Here is a 22,563-nt window from a genome sequence, read left to right on the forward strand (position 1 = left end):
TACCTCTGTTTCCCTTGTTTATTTCTTCAGAATTGGTGTGGCGCATGTGTGTGCGTGCATGCGTGCGTGCGTGCGTGCGTGCGTGTGTGTGTGTGTGTGTGTGTGTGTGTGTGTGTGTGTGTGTGCGTGTGTGCATGTGTGCGTGTGCGTGCGTGCGTGTGTGTGTGTGTGTGTGTGTGTGTGTGTGTGCATGTGTGCGTGTGCGTGCGTGCGTGCGTGCGTGCGTGCGTGCGTGCGTGCGTGCGTGCGTGCGTGTGTGTGTGTGTGTGTGTGTGTGTGTGTGTGTGTGTAGGTAGCTTTATGGGGTGGGCTCTCCTCTTCCACCTTCATGTGGGTTCTGGGTTCAGGAGCTAGCACTCAGGTTCCTAGGCTTTCAAGTCCTTTCCCTGCTGACCCACCCTGCTCTCCTCCTCCACAGGGATGGCCTCAAACTCGCTATGCCCTCAGTGTGACCTGGAATTATTTTTTTTCTTCTCTCCCAAGTGCTGGGATTCCTGGCAGTCATTAGTAAAAGTAGAGCTTTTTTTTTTTTTTTTAGATGGTGTCTCACTATGTGGCTTGGGACGGGCTGGAACCCACTGTGTAGACCAGGATGGCCTCAGATTCGGTGTGATTCTCTTGCCTTACCCTCCCAGGGGCTGAGAGTGCAGGTTTGGTCTTGATCTGTAAAACAGTGACGTACAGTATCTGTTATAAGGACATTGGGGGGGCTGGTGAGATGGCTCAGTGGGTAAGAGCACCCGACTGCTCTTCCGAAGGTCCGAAGTTCAAATCCCAGCAACCACATGGTGGCTCACAACCATCTGTAATGAGATCTGATGCCCTCTTCTGGTGCATCTGAAGACAGCTACAGTGTACTTACATATAATAAATAAATAAATAAATAAATCTTAAAAAAAAAAAAAAAAAAAAAAAAAAAAAGGACATTGGGATCCGAGTTAGTTACTTACCTCGTTGCTTTAACAAAACACCCGACCAAAGCAAAGTACGGAGAAGGGTTTTCAAGCAGGGCTTCCAACCAAACAGACTTGGGTTGTCTCCTTCCATCCCTGGGTTCAAGGGATCAAGCTCTGGGCTTCAGGCTTGGTGGCGAGTGTCTTTCTCTTTGTGTCATCCTTTTGACTCTAACCCTTACATTCAGGTATCAGCACGTTATTTACATGACAGTTTCCTGGTCTTTTTCTGTCCCCTTCTCCTCATCCCTTTCCTGTCACTAGGGGAAGAACTTGGAAGCAGATGCAATGGCAGGAGTCCCAGCAGCCCTGGTGAACCATGAGGTAACCTGGATGAAGGCCAGAAGAGGCATGGCCTTCAAGGACTCTGTTTCAGAGCCTCTTCACATACTAATTTTCAGACTTTCCCATGAGGAAGAGGGAGTGAGCGCCTTTTGAAAACCCCTAATCATGGTCAGCTCTACTCCCTGCACCAAAGATGTAGATAGAATTCTTTTTTTAAAAAAATTTGTATTTATTATATATATGTGAGTACACCATAACTCTCTTCATGCATACCAGAAGAGGGCATCAGATCCCATTTCAGATGGTTGTGAGCCACCATGTGGTTGCTGGGAATCGAACTCAGGACCTGTGGTAGAGCAGTCAGTGCTCTTACCGGCTGAGCCCTCTCTCCAGCCCCATAGATAGAATCCTACATTATAGATAAAGAAACTGAGGAAGTGGTCTGTTCTGTCCAGTCGGTGACATAAAGTCTGGGTTTCTTTGACTTCAAAGTGTTTTGTTTTTAAACATTTTCTTTCCTGTAGTTTTTAAACAAAGAAAAACCAATTTTTATGTGTATAACTGTTTGCCCACATGTGTGCATGTGCAGTATGTATGTGCAGTGCCTGAGAAGGCCAGCAAAGGGCGACAGATACCCAGGAGCTGGAATTACAGACAGTTGTGGGCTGACATGTGGGTGTTGGGAATGGAATCCAGGACCTCTGCAAGAGCAGCCAGTGCTCTTAACCTCAGAGCCATCTCTCTATCCCTGCCTCCTCCCACCCTCCTTTTAGACAAAAATCTCACTCCATAGATAGACCAGATCACAGTTGTTTTTTTGTTAGCCTGACACAAACTTAGGCATTCCAGGGAAGAGGGACTCTCAGCTGAGGAACCACCTCCACTGGATTGGCCTGTGATTATTTTTTTGTGGGATATTTTTTTCTTTGGTGATCGATGTGAGAGGACCCAGCACACAGTGGGTGGTGCCACCCATGGGTGGGTGGCTTTGGGCTGTGTAAGAAAGCAGGCTGAATAAGCCACAGGGAGCAAGTCAGTAAGCAGGGTTCCTCTGTGGCCTCCGCTTCAGTTCCTGCCTCTAGGTTCCTGTCTCAGGTTCCTGTCTTGGCTTCCCTTGATGATGAACTGTGACTCCATAAACCAAGTTAACTATTTTCTATCAAGTCACTTTTATTCAGAGTTTTGTCACAACAGCAGGCTTTCTGCTCTACATAGGTAGCCCACACTTTTTATTCTTGAGCTTGTGGCAATCTTCCTACCTTTGTCTCTCCTGGTGCAGGGATTAGAAGTATATACCACCACAGTTGGCTTAGATAGAAGTTCTTTCTATCTATCTATCTATCTATCTATCTATCTATCTATCTATCTATCTATCTATCTATCTATGTATCTATCTATCTATGTATGTATGTATGTATGTATGTATGTATGTATGTATCTATCTATCTATCTATCTATCTATCTATCTACCTACCTATCTATCTATGTATGTATCTATGTATGTATCTATGTATCTATCTATGTATCTATCTATGTATCTATCTATGTATCTATCTATCTATCTATCTATCTATCTATCTATCTATCTATGTATCTATGTATCTATCTATCTATGTATCTATGTATCTATCTATCTATGTATCTATCTATCTATCTATCTATCTATCTATCTATCTATCTATGTATCTATCTATCTATCTATCTATCTATGTATCTATCTATCTATCTATCTATCTATCTATCTATCTATCTACCTATCTATGTATGTATGTATGTATGTATGTATCTATCTATCTATCTATCTATCTATCTATCTATCTATCTATCTATGTATCTATCTATCTATCTATCTATCTATCTATCTATCTATGTATCTATCTATCTATCTATCTATCTATCTATCTATGTATCTATGTATCTATCTATCTATCTATCTATCTATCTATCTACCTATGTATGTATGTATGTATGTATGTATGTATCTATCTATCTATCTATCTATCTATGTATCTATCTATCTATCTATTTATCATCTCTGGGGGATTGAATCTATGACTCTGTACAAGCAAGGCAAACACCTGACCACGCCCCTTTGATGGATCTTGACTTGCCCCAAGGCCTCTGATTCATTCAGCTTGCTGTGGACTTGAGCTGAGTTAGGGTCATGTACTTGTAGAGTGAACTTTATTTTGGGGGTTTATGTGTGTACAGTTTGCCCTTATTCCTTGTACCGTGAAAGTGGGTCACTGGAGCTGGGATGGGGCCTGGTTAGTAGAGCTGGCCTGCCATGCTGCAGACACTGGCTTTGAACCCTCACATCAAACAGTCTGTGGTGGTGCACACTTGTAAACCTAGAATTCTCAAGAGTGAGGCAGGGAGATCAGAAATTCATCCGGTTGGGTGTGGTGGTGCACACCTTTCATCCAGCACTCGGGAGGAATGCAGAGACTGGGGTATCTCTGAGTTTTTGAATTAGAGGCCACCGTGATCTGCAGAGTGAGTTTCAGGTCAGCCAAGGGCTGCACATGTAGATCTTGTGTAAAATAAATAGATGAATGAATAAATAAAGCCAAGTGTGGTAATGCACGCCTTTAATCCCAGCACTTGGGAGGCAGGGGGATCTCTGTGAGTTTCAGGTCATTCTTGTCTACAAAGCGAGTTCTGGGACACCAAGGGCTACACAGAGAAACCCTGTTTCACAAAACCAGAACCAAACCAAAGCAAAAAGTCAGAATGCAGCTAGGGATGTGAACAGCTGAGCATTTGCCTAGCAGGCTGGGGACCCTGGGCTCTGTCCCCAATACTGCTTTGCACCAGATGTGGCAGTCCACATCTTAATCGTAAGACTTGGGAGGTAGAGTCAGGAGGGGCAGCAGTTAAAGAGCAGCCTGGGCTACATGAGAGACCCTCTCTAAACAACAATAAAAGAGCCCAGAAAGCACAAAGCCAGTGTGTGGAGATAATATTGTTGGGGATGCTGTAGTTTTTTTTTTTTTTTTTATCCTGTTGGTGTGATAAAATACAGAAGTACCTTAAAGGGACTCTAAGTTCAGTCTGCGGCATGTGGGGGAAGTTTTGGTTACAATAGCTTGAAGTAGCTGCTCACAGGCATTTACTGTCAGAAGCAACAAGCAGGGTCCAAAGGCTGTTCCATAGTATTAGCATCTTAGTGTTCTCCAGTGACACACACTAGCAGCATCCCCTGCGGAGGGGGTGTGAGAACTTGAGTTGGCTCTTCCCACACAACAACATAGCCAAGATAGTCCCTACTGGCCTGCCCAGAGGCCCTTATCCCACAGGACTCTAGACTCTGTCAAGTGACAGTCACTACTAACACATCTGTTTCTTTGTCTTCGCTCCAGCTGTCTTTGTGTTGACTTATCATCGCCCGAAGAATGCAGGCTGATACCTTGGTCCAAAGGGCACTGGGACAACAGTCTTAGTTAAGGCAGGGGTGACCTGGGACTTGCATGGTTCTGTCAAGGGCCACAGCTCAGGGTTGCTCTTGGGGCAAGCTGAATCCAGAGCATGCTGTTAGAAGCCAGAACCTTAGGGGCTTTGGTTTCCAGATAACTCCACGGGAGAAAACATGGCCGCTCTTAAAGCTGAATAAAAAGCCTGTATTGCCAGCTGTTGGCTGCACGGGGAACTTGCCCAAATCATGTGGCCTGGAACTGTTCTCCCTCTCTTATACACAAAACCACACCCCAATCAGTGACTTTGGGTAGCAAGAACAGTTAATGCGAAGTGCAACTACAGAAGCCAAAAGCAAGGTTAGTACACTGCAGGTCTTTCCTGGATCCTGGACCTAGGACTGGGTCTTTGCTCCCATTTTGGCAGATGCTGGGGCCTACGTGCTGGGTTTAAGGTCAAATTGTGCCTCTAACATGATGTCAGTTGTGCTAAGATCTGGGGCCTGCTACTTTTTTTTCCCCTTTCCCTCATGCTCAGTAACAGGACAGGACATTTATGGAGGCGGGGCAAACAGATGAGCTTCTGGAAAACCCTTCTGACAAGGCAGGAGAAGTGAACGGAGGCTGCAAGATCCAGTTTGAGTCTGAAGATGGCTTTTGTCATCTTCTTTTCTTTTGTACACAAGGGCTCATGTAGCCCAGGCTAGCTTCAGGTCCTGGGTAGCTGAGGATTTCAAGCTCAGTTGGATCAAGAAAGGGACTGTCTCATGGGGCTGAAGAGATGGCTCAGTGGTTAAGAGCACCGACTGCTCTTCCAGAGGTCCTGAGTTCAATTCCCAGCAACCACATGGTGGTTTACAACCATCTGTAATGGGATCGGATGCCCTCTTCTGGGGTGTCTGAAGACAGCGACAGTGTACTTCTAAACAATAAATAAATCTTAAAAAAAAAAAAAAAAAAGCCAGGCAGTGGTGGCTTCTGCCTTTAATCCCAGCTCTTGGGAGGAAGAGGCACTCGGATTTCTGAGTTCGAGGCCAGCCTGATCTACAGAGTGAGTTCCAGGACAGTCAGGGCTAGACAGAGAAACCTTGTCTCAAACAAACAAAAATAAAACACACAAAAAAAGAGGGGGGGGGGACCATCTCCTCATAGGGCACGATCATCTCAATTTCGGTTCCTCAGTGGCTTCCTGTTTCTTTATTTCCTACATTGTAGTGTGGTTGATATTTTTGTTTGTCTTCTCTGTTCTTGTCTTATTTATATTTCTTTTGTTTGTTTGTTTGTTTGTTTTTTTCAAGACAGGGTTTCTGACCTTGAACTCAGAAATCCGCCTGCCTCTGCCTCCCAAGTGCTGGGATTAAAGGCATGCGCCACCACTGCCCGGTTTTATTTATATTTCTGTTTCCTCTTTCTCTCCCACTTTATTTTGACATTGTCCCATGATGACCTTGAACTTTTGAGCCTCTTTCGTTCACCTCCCAAATGCTGGAATTTTCACTGTGGCTGTTTCTTGGTATCTATCTATTTATCTATCTATCCATCCATCCATCCATCCATCCATCCATCCATCTAATTTATGTGAATGCTCTATCTCTTCATACACACATCAGAAGAGGGCATCAGATCCCATTACAGATGGTGGTGAGCTAACATGTTGGTGCTGGGAATTGAACTCAGGACCTCTGGAAGAGCAGTCAGTGCTCCTAACAACTGAGCTGTCTCTGTTTGGTCTTTGGCCAGCAAGAAGTCTCAGTTGAGTAAAATGTTTCTTGGTTTCAAACTTTAAATTCTTCTATGTAACAACTGATACTTGATTTCCATAGAAGTGACACTAAATTCACTAATGACATTTGTATAAGATTCATAGCCTAGATGATAGCATTTTATTGATTTCAGTTACATTGAAATATCAATGGGACAAAGGGGGCATTATGGCCACAGCAGGTTCCAAAGGAGTTAAATAATAAAGGGGGTGTGATACGTGTAATATTACAAATCAATCCATGCTATTCCCATCTATACAGGCTTATAACACATCCGAAAGAGGTAGGTAGGTAGATAGGTAATAGATAGATATCCACACACTCACCTGTATATAAAAAGTAAAATGTCATTAGTTTGTTAGTAGGAAGTAGTTCTTTGGCGGCTGGGGCTTGTTGGTAGGACACTTTAGCGTACCATGGGTTCAATCCTCAGTACCACAAAAAAGAAAAAAAAAACTGCACCAAAGCCAGGGGTAGTGTGCTGAGTGGGTAGTATGCAGTGTGTGCATCCAGTGCACCAAGCCCTAAGGTTTATCCTTAGTCTCTCATAAAATAGGCAGCATGCTTGTGCAAAGCACTTGGGAGGTAGAGGCAGGAGATCAGGAATTCAAGGTCATGTTTGGCTATGTAGGAAGTTCAAGGTTAGCCTGGGCTACCAGAGACTATCTCACCCTTCCAAATAGATCAACCGGAAGCTCTCTGTATTATGGTAATGTCTATGTAAACGTGAAATGACATTGAATCTATTACATTTGATCTATTAAAAAAATAGGCATGGGGGCATGCAGCAGATTCGTGGCTGAATCTGGAGTCTATCTTATGAAATTATCCGGCTTTCCTTAAGTCTCTTGGAAGTGTCCAGCAGTTTGGATTCTCTGGACCACAATGAAGGAAGAATTATCTTGAGCTATGTATTATACAAACCATTGATTTAAGCTGATAAGCAAAACCAGACCCCAACAATCCCGTGCATAGTTTTTGCAGCCTCTTCCACCACTGTCTTCCCAGAATAAGGTTTGAACGCCCTGGAATCTTCTTAGGGGCCAAGGAGGCAGCCATCCTGCAGTCTGCCCAGCCTGGCTTAGAAGATGCCTGTGTGGTTGCAGGGACTGAGACATCCAGGTATCAACTCCAATGGATTGGGCTGAATTTGTTAGAGTCCACAAGCAATTGTGCGTTAAACTAGGTGAAGCAAGCTCATTTGCAGCTTAGGAAAGGGCCATTAAGCCCCGGGGAGATTTGTGTGTTTATCTCTCCCCTGTTAGTTGATATTACATAACCAGTAAGTGGGTTTCATTGGCAAATGGGGTGATAGGGTAAGCACATCGCTTTGTCTTCCCCAATTCTGATAGGAAGATTGGAAAGAGTTGCCATTTATAAGTACTCCAAAATTCACTCTCTCTCTTTCTCCCTTCCCCCTCTCTTTGTGTGTATCATGTATGTGCAAGTGTAGGTGCACACATGTGGTGATAGTTGGTATTCTCCTTCCATCATGTGGGCCACAGGGGTTGAATTCAAGTCATTGGACTTGGCAGCAGGCACCTTTACACGCTAAGTCACTTTACCATCTCTGAAAGCACGTTTAAATCTACGGTTTTGGAATCCAGCTCTGTCATCCAGAATTTTGACGTTCGTCTTAGAATGGCTTGTTGAATAAAGAGGGACAATGGAATGTGGCTTTGGAATGTTTCACTGAAGATGGACTAGTTTCTAAGCGGTGCCTGTGGACCCTGGGTGGTCCTGCTCTGATAGGACCCTAGGATGAAGACCTTGGGACTTGAGGTCAGTTTAAGTACTCGCTTCCTTGTTAAACTGGCAGATGCTTTGAGCTGGACTCCGGGTTGATTGCTTCTTGGAGTTCAAGGTTCACCTCATATGAGAAGTTTTCCCTTTGTGTGTACATGTGTACAAATCTGGAGGATAAAGATTAACTCTGAGTGTCTTTTAACTTGCTTTTGAAGACAGGGTTCCATTACTGGCCTGGAGCTCACCGATTAGACAAGGCTGGCTGGCTGGCTTGTGAGCCCCAGGACCCTGCTGTCTCCACCTTCCTATCACTGGAATGATAAATGTTTACCACCACACCCGACTTTTTTATGTGGTGTGATGGCTAACTTTGACAACCTGAAATCACCTAGGAATCATCTTCATGAACAATTGTCTACATTGGGTTGGCCTGCGGGCTGGGGGGTTGTTTTAGTTAAATTAACTGATGCGGGAAGACCCAGCCCACTGTGGGCAGTACCACTCCCTTGGCATGGGGCCCTGAACAGCACAAGAGTGGAGAAACTGAGCTGAACACAAACAAGGGAGCATGCATGCATTGATCTTCCCTGTGCTCTTACTTGTGGATTAAAAGTGCCCAGCACTCTCAAGCCATGATTCTCTGCAGGGATGGGCTATGACCTGGACTTGTGAGCTGAAATAAACTCTTCCTCCCCCAAGTGGCTTTTTGCCAGGGAATTTTACCATAGCAACAGAAAGCAACTAGAACCTGTGGAATCTTGAAATCAAACTCAACTCCTCACGCTTGAGGGGCAAGCACTTTACTGACTAGGGCATCTCCCCACCTTGCTCTTTCTATTGAGAATCAGAGTCGTCGTGTGCACTTTGATCTGTCAGCTGTTTCCTCGTCATGGGCCTGGGTAGTGGCTTTTGAATGCATCAGGCTGGGCAGAGGCCAACACTCAGGGTTTCGTCCCCATGACTGATTAGAAAGGACCAGGTGTCCCTTCCTTCTTTTACAGCTCTGATGGATGGTGAGGTCACAGCCTTGACTCCAAGACACTCAGCCCTTAGTTTTCATCCTGACCTGGAAGTCTTGTAGTAAGAGAATACAAAGAACAGATTAAAGACAACTCAAGCAGAAGGCATGCAAGTTCACCCAGTGACGGGTTTCTCCTCGCCCGTCTATGGCTGGCTGGCCTGTCCCTGTCCATGGGGCTCATTTGGGTGAAGGAAACACAGTACCCTGCTCTCTTCAGGCAGCAGAGATGGAAGCATTCAGGGTACGCAGTGTGGTATACTCTATGTTACTGTGGTGCCTATGTGTGGGGCAAATGTAGGTTACCTGGAGGATCCAGTTAAGCAGGAAAGTGTTTGTAAGGTTTGAAGGCTAGTGCCTAGGACAAGTGAGAAAATAGAGAGAGGCTGGAGAGATGGCTCGGTGGTTAGGAGCACTTGCTCCTCCTCCAGAGGACCCGGGTTCCATACCCTGCATGATAGCTCACTGCTTGAGGCTCAAGTTTGGGGGCTCTGATGCCCCCTTCAGGCCTCCAGGAGCATTGCACACACATAGTGTGCATACACACACTCAGGCAGCCCAGACACAGAAAATACAAATAAATCTTAAAGAGAAAGAAAATAAAGGCCCCGTGAGGTGGTACATGCTTTTAACCTTAGTATTTGGGAGGCAGAGGCAGGTGGGATGCAGAGAGTTCAACCATCAGCCAGTCATACATAGTGAGTTTTAGGGCAGCCAGGGTTACACAGTGAGATTTCTTGTGGAAAACAAACAAACAAAAAACAAAGAAAATGTATCAATATGAATTCTATGCATTTCCACCAGTGGGGAGGGGAGCTGAGAGTTGGTTTTTATTTGTTTGGGTTTTTTTTGACAGTCTCACTTAGCCCCGGGCTTGTTAACAACTTGCCCTGTAGCCAAGGTGGACCTTGAACCTCTGACCCTCTTGCCTCCATTTCCCTAATGTTGGTATTTGAACCCAGGATGTCCAGCATACTTGGCCAGCACTCTGCCAAGTGGGCTCCATCCCCGCCCTTCTTGTGCAGTATCTTGTCGTTCAAGGCTGTTTGCCTTTGTTGCTGTAATTTCATAGACCGTGTTCCTTGTTTTGGTGAGCCAAAGCTTTAGGGTATGCACAGTGAAATCTTCTTAACCATGCTTTAAAATAAGTTAGTCTCTTCAGAGATGAGTCCCGTGTACGCTCCCATTCACGCGAACATTTAGTCACTCCTCCCGTTCCTTAGCACTTGGCTCTAGTGGTGTGTTTGTTTGTTTGTTTGTTTGTTTGTTTAAATTTTAGCTATTGTCATTTGCAAATACCCAGTGGTGTTGGATGCCACTCAGGATGACCTTGGACTCCCCATTCTCCTGCCTCAACCTGCTCAGTGCTAAGATTACAGGTGCGTGCCATCATGCATAGTTAGTGTGGTGTTGGGGATTGAACCCAGGGCTTCATGCATGCTAGGCAAGGGCTCTACCAGCTGAGCCACATCCCTAACTCTAAACTAGATTTTAATCAGGTTGTTCCCCTTTGATATTTTTATCACACTTTACTTTTGTGTGCCTGCAGTTTGTAGATGGCAGGGACAGCCTTTGGGAATCAGTTCTCTTGTTTTATAAGATGAGTGAGTCCCCAGGATCAAATGCTGTTGGAGATGGTGGCCCGCTGAGCCGCTTGGCCAGCCCTGTGTTGTTCGTTTTCTTACCTTTTAGCTTTGTGAGCATTATTTATTTATTTGAATGTTTATTTTTATTTATATGACTCTGTGTATATATATGAGTGCATATGTATGTGTGTATATGTATGTGTGTGAGTGTGTACCTATCTGTATGTGTCTCTGTGTGTGTGTGAGTGTGTCTGTATGTGAGTATATATGTATGTGTGTATGTGCATGTGTCTGTATATGTGTCTGTATGTGTATATATGTATATATATGTGTGTGTGTGTGTGTACCTATCTGTATGTCTGTGTGTGTTTGTGTGTGAGTATGTCTGTGTATGAGTGAGTGTGTCTGTCTGTATGTGAGTGTATGTCTATGCATGAGTGTATATATGTGTATGTTTGTGTATATGGATGTAATTGTGCATATCTATGTGTGTATGTGTGTGAGTATATGTGTCTGTGTCTATGTATGAGTGTGTGTGCATGTGAATATATCTATATATATATACACATATATATATATATGTGTGTGTGTGTGTGTCTGTGTGTATATGTACATGAGTGTCTGTATATAGGTGTGCATATATATGTATGTATATATGTGTGTCTGTGAATGCATGTGTGTGTGTTTGTGTATGAGTGTGTGTGCATGTGTGTATATATGTGCATATGTGTATGTATGTGTGTTATGCATTTGTGTTCTTGCATGTACAGGCCAGAGGATAATGTTGGGTTCTCTCTACCTTATTCCCTTGAGACAGGGACTCTCACTGAACTGCGATCTTTGTTTCCGCTAGGCTGTCTGGCCAGTGAGTCCCACCCGTCTCTGTTGCTTCCCTCCAGCACTGGGTTTACAGGTACATATAGGCGTGCCCAGCTTTGTGCTTGGGTCCTGGGGATTCAGACAGCGATCTTACCCACCGAGCCACGCCCCTAGCCTGACTTCATGCTTGTGATGAAGTGGCCCATCTCTCAGCAGCTAATTGCATCTTGGTATGTAGAATGGTTTCTAGTTTTCCTTTATTGTCTTTTTGGTGCTTTTGAGGCCCATAGTGATGTCCCTATCTGTCCCTCCTCTCTCTTTGCAAGCAGAGTTTGTGCTTTAGATCATAGGCTAACCTTGAGAGCACTATGTAGTACTGATTGGCCTCAAATTTCAGCCATCCTCCTGTCTCAGCCTCCTGAGTACTGGGACCACATGTGTGTGCTCCCCTACCCCCCAGCCCAGACCTTTAAACTGAGTTAAAGAGAGCTTGTTGAGAGAAGTGCTGGGCTTAGGACAGTGTCTGTCTGGGAGTGGGTGGAAGGTGACGCTCTTGAATTTTGTTACAAGAAAGCATTTCTATCCAGAGGCCGTCAGTGATTGTAGAGCAGCTATGGACCAGTCAGGACAGAGGCTTATCCCCCTTCAGAGCATGAAGTTACTGGAATCAGTTCTGGGTAGCAAATATTTCCTTCCGCCAGGAGTGCTTTAGGATAGGGAGCCGGAGGGACTGAGCTCAAATCCCCAGAGTCTGAGTAAAGGGGGACATGGTCGCTGGTCGCATGCGTTTTAATCACAGCTGAGAGGGTAGGCAGATCCGCAGGCCAGCCAGCCTGGCAGTGTGCAGCATCTAACAGCAGAAGGGAAAGCCCACGTCAGACAAGGTAGAAGGTGAAGACCAGCGTTGCAGCTTCTTCCCTGACCTCTGAGCACGCTGTGACCTACACACCTCTGCACATGTGTGAACACATGTCCGTCACACACATTACACAAAGGGCCACACTTTGCCATCGGCAGGTGGCTCTGGGGCTTGCTGGCTGATGCCCTTGGAGAAATTGGTGATGGGTTTTTAGTGCTGGTTTCTAGGGATGTGGAGGGTCAGAGGCACTCATTGCTTTCTGAGCTGGTGGAAGGGAGGGAGGGAGGGGGCAGATTTTTACTCTTACCGGGAAGTGGATGCTTCACCTTCTAATTGTTTATTGAATGTGTGCAGAGGTGAGAGGACCGCTTGAAGTGGTTGGTTCTTTCTTTCCGCTTAGTGGTTCCTGGAGACCGAACTCGGGTTCTTAGACCTGGTGGCAAGCACCTTTACCTGCTGAGCCATTGTGCCAGCCCTGAAATAGATGTTTCAAGCAGGAGAACCCTGCTTCATAAAAATTTGCCTGCAACCTTACAGGGTCCATTCATTTTTGCTTTCTCATTTAGGTCAAATGGTTCTGAGTGAGGAATTTGGCCAATCAGAAAGTACTTAAATGGATTCCCCTGTTACATCTCATTTCTAGAGCCTGTTTGTAATCCTGATTGATAAAAATATTCCTTTTATTGTACATGAGAACTGAATGCTGCATTCTGGTTTGTACAGTTTTACCCTGGATTACTGAACACTGAACCTTGTGGGGGTAGCTGAAGCTCTTAATGATAAGCTGGTGCCAGCCTCATTGTGAGGAATTGCCCTGGCACTGGGGCTGCAGAGATGAGATGGTCATAGTGTGTGTGTATTTGTGCATATGTGTGCATGTGCATTTATACGTGTGTATATGTATGCATATGTGTGTATGTATGCATGTGTTTATATGTGTATGCATGTATGCATATGTGTGTGTGCATGTGTGTATGTGTGTGTGTATGTTTGTGTTTATATGTATGCATATATATGTGTGTGCATATGTGCATATGTATATGTATATATGTGTATGTCTGCATGTATGTTTATATGAATATGCATGTATGTGTTTATATGTATGTGTGCATGTTTGTACTTATATGTGTATATGTATGCATATATGTATGTGTGTGGTACTGGGGTCATAAGCCTTCACTCTATTACTGAGCAGCATCCCTCAGCCCAGTCAAGTGCTTTGAGTGGAGGCTGACTAATGATCTAAGTTGTCACAGAATCTAGAATCACCTGGAAAGAGTTTCACTGAGGAATTTGTCTTGATCAAGCTGGCCAGTGGGCAGGTCTATAGGGGACTGTCTTGATTATTTAATGACTGTGGGAAGTCCCAGCCCACCATGGGTGGTTGCTATTCCCTAGGCAGTGGCTTCTGAACTGAATGAGTGGAGAAAGTAAGTTGAGTGCAGGCACAAACACATTACATTCATTGCTCTCTGCTACTGACTGTGGGTGCAAAGGGACTGATTTCCCCAAGTTCCTGCTGCTGTGACTTTCCTGCCTTGATGGACTGACCAGAAACTGTAAACCTAATAATAAGCCATTGACTTTAGTTGACCTTATCAGGAAACCAAGCTAGGATACTAACCACCCATTTTCCGGAAGGGCCCTCTGCGAGTCCCCATCTGCAGGATCTTGGGTCTTGAGCTCTTTGCCTCTTGGAGTTTTTCGGTTTGTGAATCCATCAGCACCCGGGGAAGCACCGAGTGTCTCTCTCTGGGTTTCCAGGTTTTAGAAAGAGTTTTCCAGTGACTACAGTGTCTCAAATGGACAGGTCAGTGGAACTTACATGTTCAACTGTAACTTTGAATCTGCATCCGAGAGAGCTACGGTTCAAGGAGTAGAATGGCCACATGTCACACGCCAAGAATAATCCTGGCATTTTTCCTATAGCCTTTTTTTTTCTGGATCCATTTTCCAAAATAAATCGAAGTAATGTCTCACAAAAGGAAGGGGAAACCAACAATTCTCTTCGTAGGCCATAACACCGGGGCCCTATGAGCCTCAGAGAAACTTACCCTGCCCTTCATTTACAGGCGAAAAATGTCCCCAGAGATGAAGTTTAGTTTATTTGCAGAGTTTATGAGGAGTAGAGCAAGAAATCAGATCTGGCATCTCAGATGGTGCTGGGGAAGTTCCAGGAAGGCTATGTAAAAATGATGGTTTTTTTTTTCTTTCTTTTGGCCCGTGTTTTTGTTAAATACGGGACAATCTTTCCTGGCTTCGAATTTTCTGGCTGTGCCCTGCGCCTCACCTGATGTTCTGGTTCATTTATTAACTGTACTGAGTGACGGAGAAGCCTTTAAAATATGCTGAGAGCTTTCCTGCCCGGAACTCGGTGTCCTGGAAGGTATTGAGAGATGGCTTTGGGGAGAACAGTCTCACGCTGGTCCCTTTAGTTACGCAGCTTTGAGAACTAAATGGGAGTTTCAGCAGCCCACGTTGCTTTATATTTTAATGCAATTTGTAAAGGCAGGGTCTTTCTTCCAGGATGGTCTTAAACTTAGTATACAGACAAGGATAAACTTGAACTTATCTTCTGGCCTCTAACCCCTGAGCACTGATGCCCAGGGAAGCCAGGGAAGCCAGGGAGGGCATCAGTGACTGAGTTACAGGGGGTTGCGAGCCACTTGATATAGGTGCCTGGAACAGTACTTGGGTCCTCTGCAAGAGCAGCGAGCACTTTTAACCTTTGAGCCATCTGTTTAGCCTGGGGTCAGTTCGTGTTCATTTTTGAAGATTGCTGCTTTGGTTAGAAAAGGTTTTTTTAAAGGACCCCTAGTCTTTTTGTTTGTTTGTTTGTTTTTTTGGTTTTGAGACAGGGTTTCTCTGTGTAGTCCTGGCTGTCCTGGAACTCACTTTGTAGACCAGGCTGGCCTCGAACTCAGAAATCCACCTGCCTCTGCCTCCCAAGCACTGGGATTAAAGGCGTGCACCACCACTGCCCGGCTAAGGACCCCTATTCTTTAGAGATGGTATTTGACCTTTTGGGGAGCTGCTTCCCATGTCACATTGGTGAACTTTCTGTGTGGTACTTCCTCTGACTTAAAGGAAGGAAACTGCCCAGATCTAAATCAGTGGTCCTCAACCTCCCTATGCTACAACCCTCTAATGCAGTTCCTCATGTGGTGCTGACCCCCAACCGTAAAGTAATAACTTTACGTTGCTACTTCATAGCTGTAATTTTGTTACAATTATGAATCATAATGTAAATATCGGTATTTTCTGATGGTCTTAGGTGACCCCTGTGAGAGTCGTTCAACCTCAGGAGTCGCGACCCACAGGTTGAGAACTGCTGTTCTGAATATGTCCATTGTGCCATTTCGGCCTAAAGGCAGCCTTGGACAGCATACGAGCAGGAGTGCATGGCTGCTGTTCTGGGAAAACCTGATTTACGGGGGCTGCGGCGATAGCTCAGTGGGTAAAGTGCTTGATACACAAGCACAGACCTGAGGTCCCCAGCACCCACACAGCATAGCCAGGCCCGGTGGCCTGTGTCTGTAACTCTAGCATTAGGGCTAGGGAAGCTAAGTCAGGCAGACCCCTGGGGCTCACTAACCAAGCAGTCTAGCTAATCAATAAGCTGTGGGCTTGGGGAGATCCATGCATCAAAAATCAAATAAAATAAAGTAACATAAAATAATAAAAGGTGGCAATTGAGAAAAGTACTCAGTGTTCACCTATGACCTTATCATGTATCCACCTTCATGTGTACCTGCATGTACATATGTATATGCACAAACATACTCATACTACAAACACACACGCACACACACACACCTACACATACACACACACGCAGACACACACAGCAGGCTGGGGAGATGGCTTAGGTTGTAAAGTGCTTGCCTTGCAAACTTGAAGAGTTTTTTTTTTTTTTAAATATAGTTTCCAAATATATATTTCATTTTAAATTATGTGTATATGTATATATCTGCACATGTGTGAATGCAGGTGCCTGAGAGATCCAGAAGAGAGCATTTGATCTCCTGGAATTAGAGCTACAGGCAGTTGTGAGGCTGCTCAGTGTCAATTGGGGACTGAACTTAGGTCCTCTGCAAGAGCTGTATGTGCCCTTAACTGCTGAACCATCTCTTCAGCCCCCAGGACCTGAATGTCATGTCCAGAACCTGTGTAAAAAAACATCCCAGCTGTGGTGGTGTGTGCTTGTAAACTCCGCAGAGGTGGAGACAGGGGGATCCCTGAGTTCACTGGCCAGTCAGCCTGGCCTACTTGGTGAGTTCCTAGCCAATGGAAGACCTTTGCCTCAAGAGAATCCATGTGGATAGCATCCTCGGACCACCCAGGGATGTATCCTACACACACACACACACACACACACACACACAGAGACACACAAGCATGCAGCCATGCAGAGCACAGTATCGGAGGATCAGGATCTAGCGAGGCCTAAACCATACAAGCCATGCTCGTCAGGGAAGATACTTCTAGGCACCGATTTGTGAAATACATTGTCATTTTCAGTGGGGGAGACTTTCCTTCTTACTTTGGCTCTGCAAAATAGCAGTACCCAGAAGAATAATGACCAATAGATATCAGGCTGGCGCTATTGCAGTTCACAGCCCAGGGCCAGTCTATCTCTGGCCAGTGTCCAAAGAACAGCTCTGGTGTATGCTGACTTTGTAGACGTCTGGGTTTCTTGGTAGCTTGAATTTCAGCTTCCTCCCTCGCAAACAGCAACAAAGGCTAAAGCCTGCATGTGTTAATCTTTGCCTTCATCTTCAGCTGGTACGCACACAGTAAGCCAAGAAGTGAGCGACCACTCACCAGAGTGAGCACTCACCAGCCTCAAGCCCCACAATGTGACTCTACAGTTGTGCTTACTCAACAGCTTCAAAGGAGTGCGCCTCAGACTGGCTGGCTTCTTTTCCCCACAACAGCTCTGCTGATTCTTAGAATATTCCAGGGTTACTTTTATGGAATTTCTTTCAGAATAAGTTACAAGCTGGGGCAGCAAAGCCATCTCTGCCTGCTTCACAGTCTTGCCCCGGTTTTGACTAAAAATGGCATCAGCCAGGGGATCTCTGCCCCGCCTCTCTGCCACCATGTGTTGTGTTGATTCCGTAGCTTTCTAGATCTCATAGTGGGCTAAAGGGGGATGGGCGCCTTCTACTTGAGCAGGAGGTGGTGGGTGATGACAGCGGGACTCGTAGGTGTTTCTTTGCAGGAACAAAAATATTTATTTTAGGTGTAGTTGCAACAGTAAAGAAGAAACATAACCCCAAACCAAGTGATGCTGTATGTAGCACTAGGCTTCCCCTAGACCAGTGTGCCAGGCAGCACGGCTTTCGAATGAGATCATCTCACACACAGACCTCCAAGATGACCTGACTTACACTCCTGAGAGCAAGGGCAACATCTCTCAAAGGCTGTTATTAAAAAAAAAGTAGGATATATTAATTAAACATGATAGTGCATTTCATTAGGCCATTTCCCTACCAGAATATATTTTGATCATATTCACCCACTGTGACCCCTCCATTCTCTCTTGTCTTTACCCTTCCCAACCTTCATCCTTCATCTCTCTCTCTCTCTCCCCCCCCCCTCTCTCTCTCTCTCTCCCCCCATTGAGTTTCACAAGGTTTACTTATAGAAGCATGAGTAGAGGGTTATTTACAGGAGCGTGGATGCCCTACAAGTGGCTGTACTGTGGATGAAAATCTCTCCCTTTCCTCCAGCAACCATATATTGCCTGGATCTCCTCTAGGAGGGTGGGAGCCTTGTGAGTCCCTCTCCCCAAAGGCTGTCATTTTTCACATGGCCAATTGCCTCTGTTCTCTGGACTCTGTACAGTTGGCTTGGGTTTGCTTTTCAGGGAAACTCTGTCAGGCCCCTTCTCGCTGACCATAGCATGACTCTTCTGTTCACTGTTTCCATCTCTTCCATCTCCTCCATTTTGTGGGAACTTTATGTTCTGTCCTGGGGAGCAGGAGGTGGATGTGACAGCCCTTCAGAATGCTGGTCAGGACTGTAAGCAGCTTGGGGTTTTATTTTATTTCTATTTTATGTGTATGGGTGTTTCTGTCTCCATTGTGTATATGTACACCATGTGCATGCAATTACAGAGAAGGCCAGAAGAGGGCATTCGATCCTCTGAAACTGGAGTTACAGACAGTTGTTAGCTGACACGTAGGTGCTGGGAACTGAACACAGGCCCTCTGTCTGAGCAATAAGTACTCCTAGCTGCTGAACCATCTCTCCAGTACTGAAGTTGGAGATCTTACAGTATTTCTGAGAAAGAGCCAGGATGGATGGTGTGTGCAGGAATAACACAGCCTGTCCCCAGCCAATTCTCAGTTGTAGCATGACTCTTAGCCCATTTCTGCCTCGTCGCCTCTGACACTGGAGGCAGAACATTGAGAGATCTAATCTCTCAGATCATAGCTATTATTTTCCTCTGCTTTTGCAACCTTGATTGTGTCTGTGTGAGAAAATCTAGCTGCAAGAGAGTCAGTGAGAAGTAGTTTCTTGCTCCCCAGCCTTTGTAGACCAGGAAGGATGGCAGAAAGCTATTGATGGTCCAGAATGAGGTGCTTACTCTACAGTGTTTGGTAGTAAGTGCATGTGCACAGTCACAGTGGCTAACCCCCAGTAGATAGTTCTCCTTGTCCAGAAAGTAGAAGTCAGAGCAGTCATGTAGAATTAACTATCTATTGAGACATTGGGAGAACTTTGTAGCAGGGGCTGCTGGGGAAAACTTAGTTGTAGGAGTCAGTGCAATCATCAATGCCATTATCAGAAGAGTGGCTTTCTTGGGTGGGAGTGACTGCCATGCTTATGCCCATGGCATGGTTCTGACCTCAGAGAGAAGACATTTTGCACTTTCATTGCTGCTGCTGTTGTTGAAACAGGGTCTCACACCGAAGCCCAGGCTAGGGTCTCACACTGAAGCCCAGGCTAACCGTGCACTCTAGCCAATCCCCCAGCATCATAGAATCATGATGCATGCCATCATCCCTAGCTCAGCCAGCCCCTGTCTTTTTAAGTTATTTTTGATGGCTTAATGACTTCATGATGTTTAATTATGCTTCCTGCTGCTCTATTCAGTGACAGAAGAAGCTAATCCACCTGACAGGCTGTGTCAGATACCTGGGACATTAATGCAAGTGTACATAAATAGGACTTGAACAGAGGCCTACTTAGAAATCCTGCAGAAGTCACTACTTCAACTAAAGAACTGACAACTCAGTCTTTTTTGTTTTTTGTTTTTTTTGAGAACTGCTTCTACTGTGATACAGAGAGCACTGAGGTCAAAATAGTTTACATTGTATATTTTAATTTTTAGAAATGTGTATGTATGTCTCTACACCATGTACACGCAGTACTTGAAGAGGCCAAAAGGGGTTGTCAGAACCCTTGGAACTGGAGTTACAGACAGTTGTAAGCTGCCTGTGGGTGCTGGGAATCAAACCTGGGAAGAGCAGCCAGTGCTCTTAAACTGCTGAGCCATCTCTCCAACCGTAGTTTTTAAGTTTTAAATTGCAGTGTGTGTTTGTGTAGTGTGTGTGTGTGTGAGAGAGAGAGAGAGAGAGAGAGTGAATTTGAATATAGTGACCAAAGAGGCCAATAGAAAGTGTTGGATCTCCTGGGAACTGGAGCTGGAAGTGTGAGCTGCCAGCATGGGTGCTTGAAACTGGATGTTGTTAGAGCAGCATGCTGTCTTAGCTGTGAAGCTATCTCAGCAGCCTCACAGAATTCTTATTTCCATGTGGCAGGAAGGAGTTAAATATTTTCTCGTTAGCTAGAGGTATTTCCTGCTGAAAAATGTCAAATGGTTACTTTCAACCTGGACTTTTGTGTGTATGGTTTGAGGTTGGGACCTGACTCCTTTTTATAATTTCTGTACTGTGTATGTTTCCATGACAGTGGGGAATAATGTCTATTTGTGGTGTCTCACACTGTTCAGGACACACAGAAGGGTTTCTGCCAAGGTCATATTGCTTTATTATTGTTATTATTGTTTATGATTATGATCATCATCATTATTAAGTCTTCCATTTATTCCATTGATTAGTCTCTTCATGGTGTGTTTGCTGTGTGCATTAGGAAAGACAATTGACTACTGACATTGATCAAGAGATCAGGCTGGAGAGGCCAAGTGTGATGGCCTGTAACCTCTGTAACCCAGCACTTGGGAAGCTGAGGCAGGAAGATCAGATCAAGGCCAGTCTGGCTTAAAGAGATCATGTTAGAAACAAACAGACAGACAGACAGACAGTCAGACAAAGGGAAAATTAACCTAGAAATTGCATCCCTCTTTCATTTAACGCGGTTACATACTTGATCTTTAAGTTTAATCATAGCTAGGTATTTAATTGGCTTGCGTGTTTATTTGCCTCATAACTTGACTGGTGAGTCAGGAGTTTCTCTGGCATCTCTCCCAATACTTCACCTAGAGTCATTAGATACTTTTATTATCAAGTTAATTTTGTTACTTTATGTTTTACTTACTTAAACATTTACATGTATTTGTGTATTTTGCATGTGCATTACACAGTGCATGTGTGGTGCTCAGAAGATAAATTAGATTTTTCTCTTTCTACCATGTGGGTCCTGGGGACTGAACTCAGGTCCTCGGGTTTGCCCCGTTAGCCACGGAGTCATCCCATTGGCCCATGGTTTACTTATTTGCTCCCATACTATCGTAGACCTAGTTTCTTTCATACATCCATGGCCCCGAAGTTCTCCCAGAGTCTCTTCCATATCCAATGGCCCAGAACAGGCTGCATGCCTGCATAGAGAGCTTACTTGGCAGGGGGTGGGGGTGGGGTGGGGGTGGCAGGGTGGGGTAGAGGTGTGGTGGGTTGTTATTTCTAATTTCTTAGCTCTGGTTTTGTGCAAAGGAGAGGCAGAGAGCAAAACTTCCTGGGAAATTCAAATCTACTCAACAACATCCCCGGGGTAAGCCGAGCGCATGTGGTGAAACCTGATCAGTAAAACACAAAACTTTATAAAGTGGATATAAAAGGAGCCATAAAATGGGAAGAAAGTTATCATTTATACGGTCGAGGATGACTGCCCCTTTATGGCACCGGTGTGGTCAGTGAGATTCACTCAGGCTAATGAGCTCTGGGGCTGAAGGTAGTGTAGCCACAGGCTGCTACTCTTAATAATGTACGAGAAACCCCGTGTGTACCTGGGAAGCCAGCCTGTGGTGCGGCCGGCTGGTGAAATCGCTCTAAACTGAGGGCTCTTCCGAGTTACTCAACCACCGGCTGATGAGCTGAGCCCTACTTCTCCAAATGCACGCTCTTCTGTGGTCTCTGTAGCAGGTGGTGACCTACCTAGACCTCCTCGCTATGAAGCCCAGTTAACCGAGCCCTTAACTCTTACAGTGCCAGTGGCTAATACCACTGTATCCTTCCTTTCCCGGATTGAAGCCTTCAGACTGGAGATGACTGACTAGCGGTCACACCTATCCTTCATCCTGGGGTGGCCTTGTGCCTAACAATCAACCTCGCTGACTGTGTTCGTGGTTGGGAGTTGTGTTCCCTAGGAGTCTTCCTCAACCTAGCAGGGTCTTTCCATGGCTGGTTTTATGTGTTGGTCCTAAGGAGTGCACCTGACTTCCCAGCATGCTCTGCATCTGACTTCCCAGCATGCTCTGCACTTAGCATCTCCAGAGTGCTTTCAGAAGAATTGATTTCTCACACTGTGGTATATCTAACCTTAGAGCAGCTCTCTGAGCAGGCACTGGACAGACCTAGCTTCTGGTTTTGCCAGGAAGCCAGAGCTCGAGCTATGTTTCGATGACTCTCTTGGTGATGCCAGACACTGCTGGGTTAGCTGGCACATCGACCTTGGTATAGGCCGTGTGTATGAACGGTCTGCGTCCATGGTGGACGAAGAGAGGCAGCACACATCTCAGCCTCTGCAGACTTCTCTTCCTGTCAGTCTCTCTCCTACAGACTGCAGCCCCTCATCTCATCTTGGCTGCGTGCTTCTGACATTCACCAAGTTATCAGGACTAAGAATGCCACACACCATTCAGACCACGATCCCTCTCCCTCGGCCCCACATCTAACCACTCAGTGAGAAGGGACTGTTCTCCATTTTACCCTTCT

General features: G+C 45.4%; 1 protein-coding gene across 6 annotated transcripts in view; it reads left to right on the forward strand.

Annotated features, from left to right (window-relative positions):
• Positions 1-22,563, forward strand: part of Osbpl10 (oxysterol binding protein-like 10) — a 254,789-nt gene that overhangs the window by 12,376 nt on the left and 219,850 nt on the right. The window contains exon 1 of one of the 6 annotated variants that reach the window (XM_011243052.3): positions 982-1,277. The exons of 4 other annotated variants lie outside the window; for them this stretch is intronic. In XM_011243052.3, the coding sequence (XP_011241354.1) occupies positions 1,273-1,277 (5 nt within the window). In that variant the 5' untranslated portion in view covers positions 982-1,272. Of the gene's footprint in view, positions 1-981; positions 1,278-6,270; positions 8,197-22,563 lie in introns of those variants that run through there. One more of the 6 variants, XM_006512372.4, reaches the window with a different exon arrangement.

Source organism: Mus musculus, chromosome 9 (genome assembly GCF_000001635.26).
Source record: "Mus musculus strain C57BL/6J chromosome 9, GRCm38.p6 C57BL/6J".
In the NCBI taxonomy this organism is placed as follows: Eukaryota; Metazoa; Chordata; class Mammalia; order Rodentia; family Muridae; genus Mus; species Mus musculus.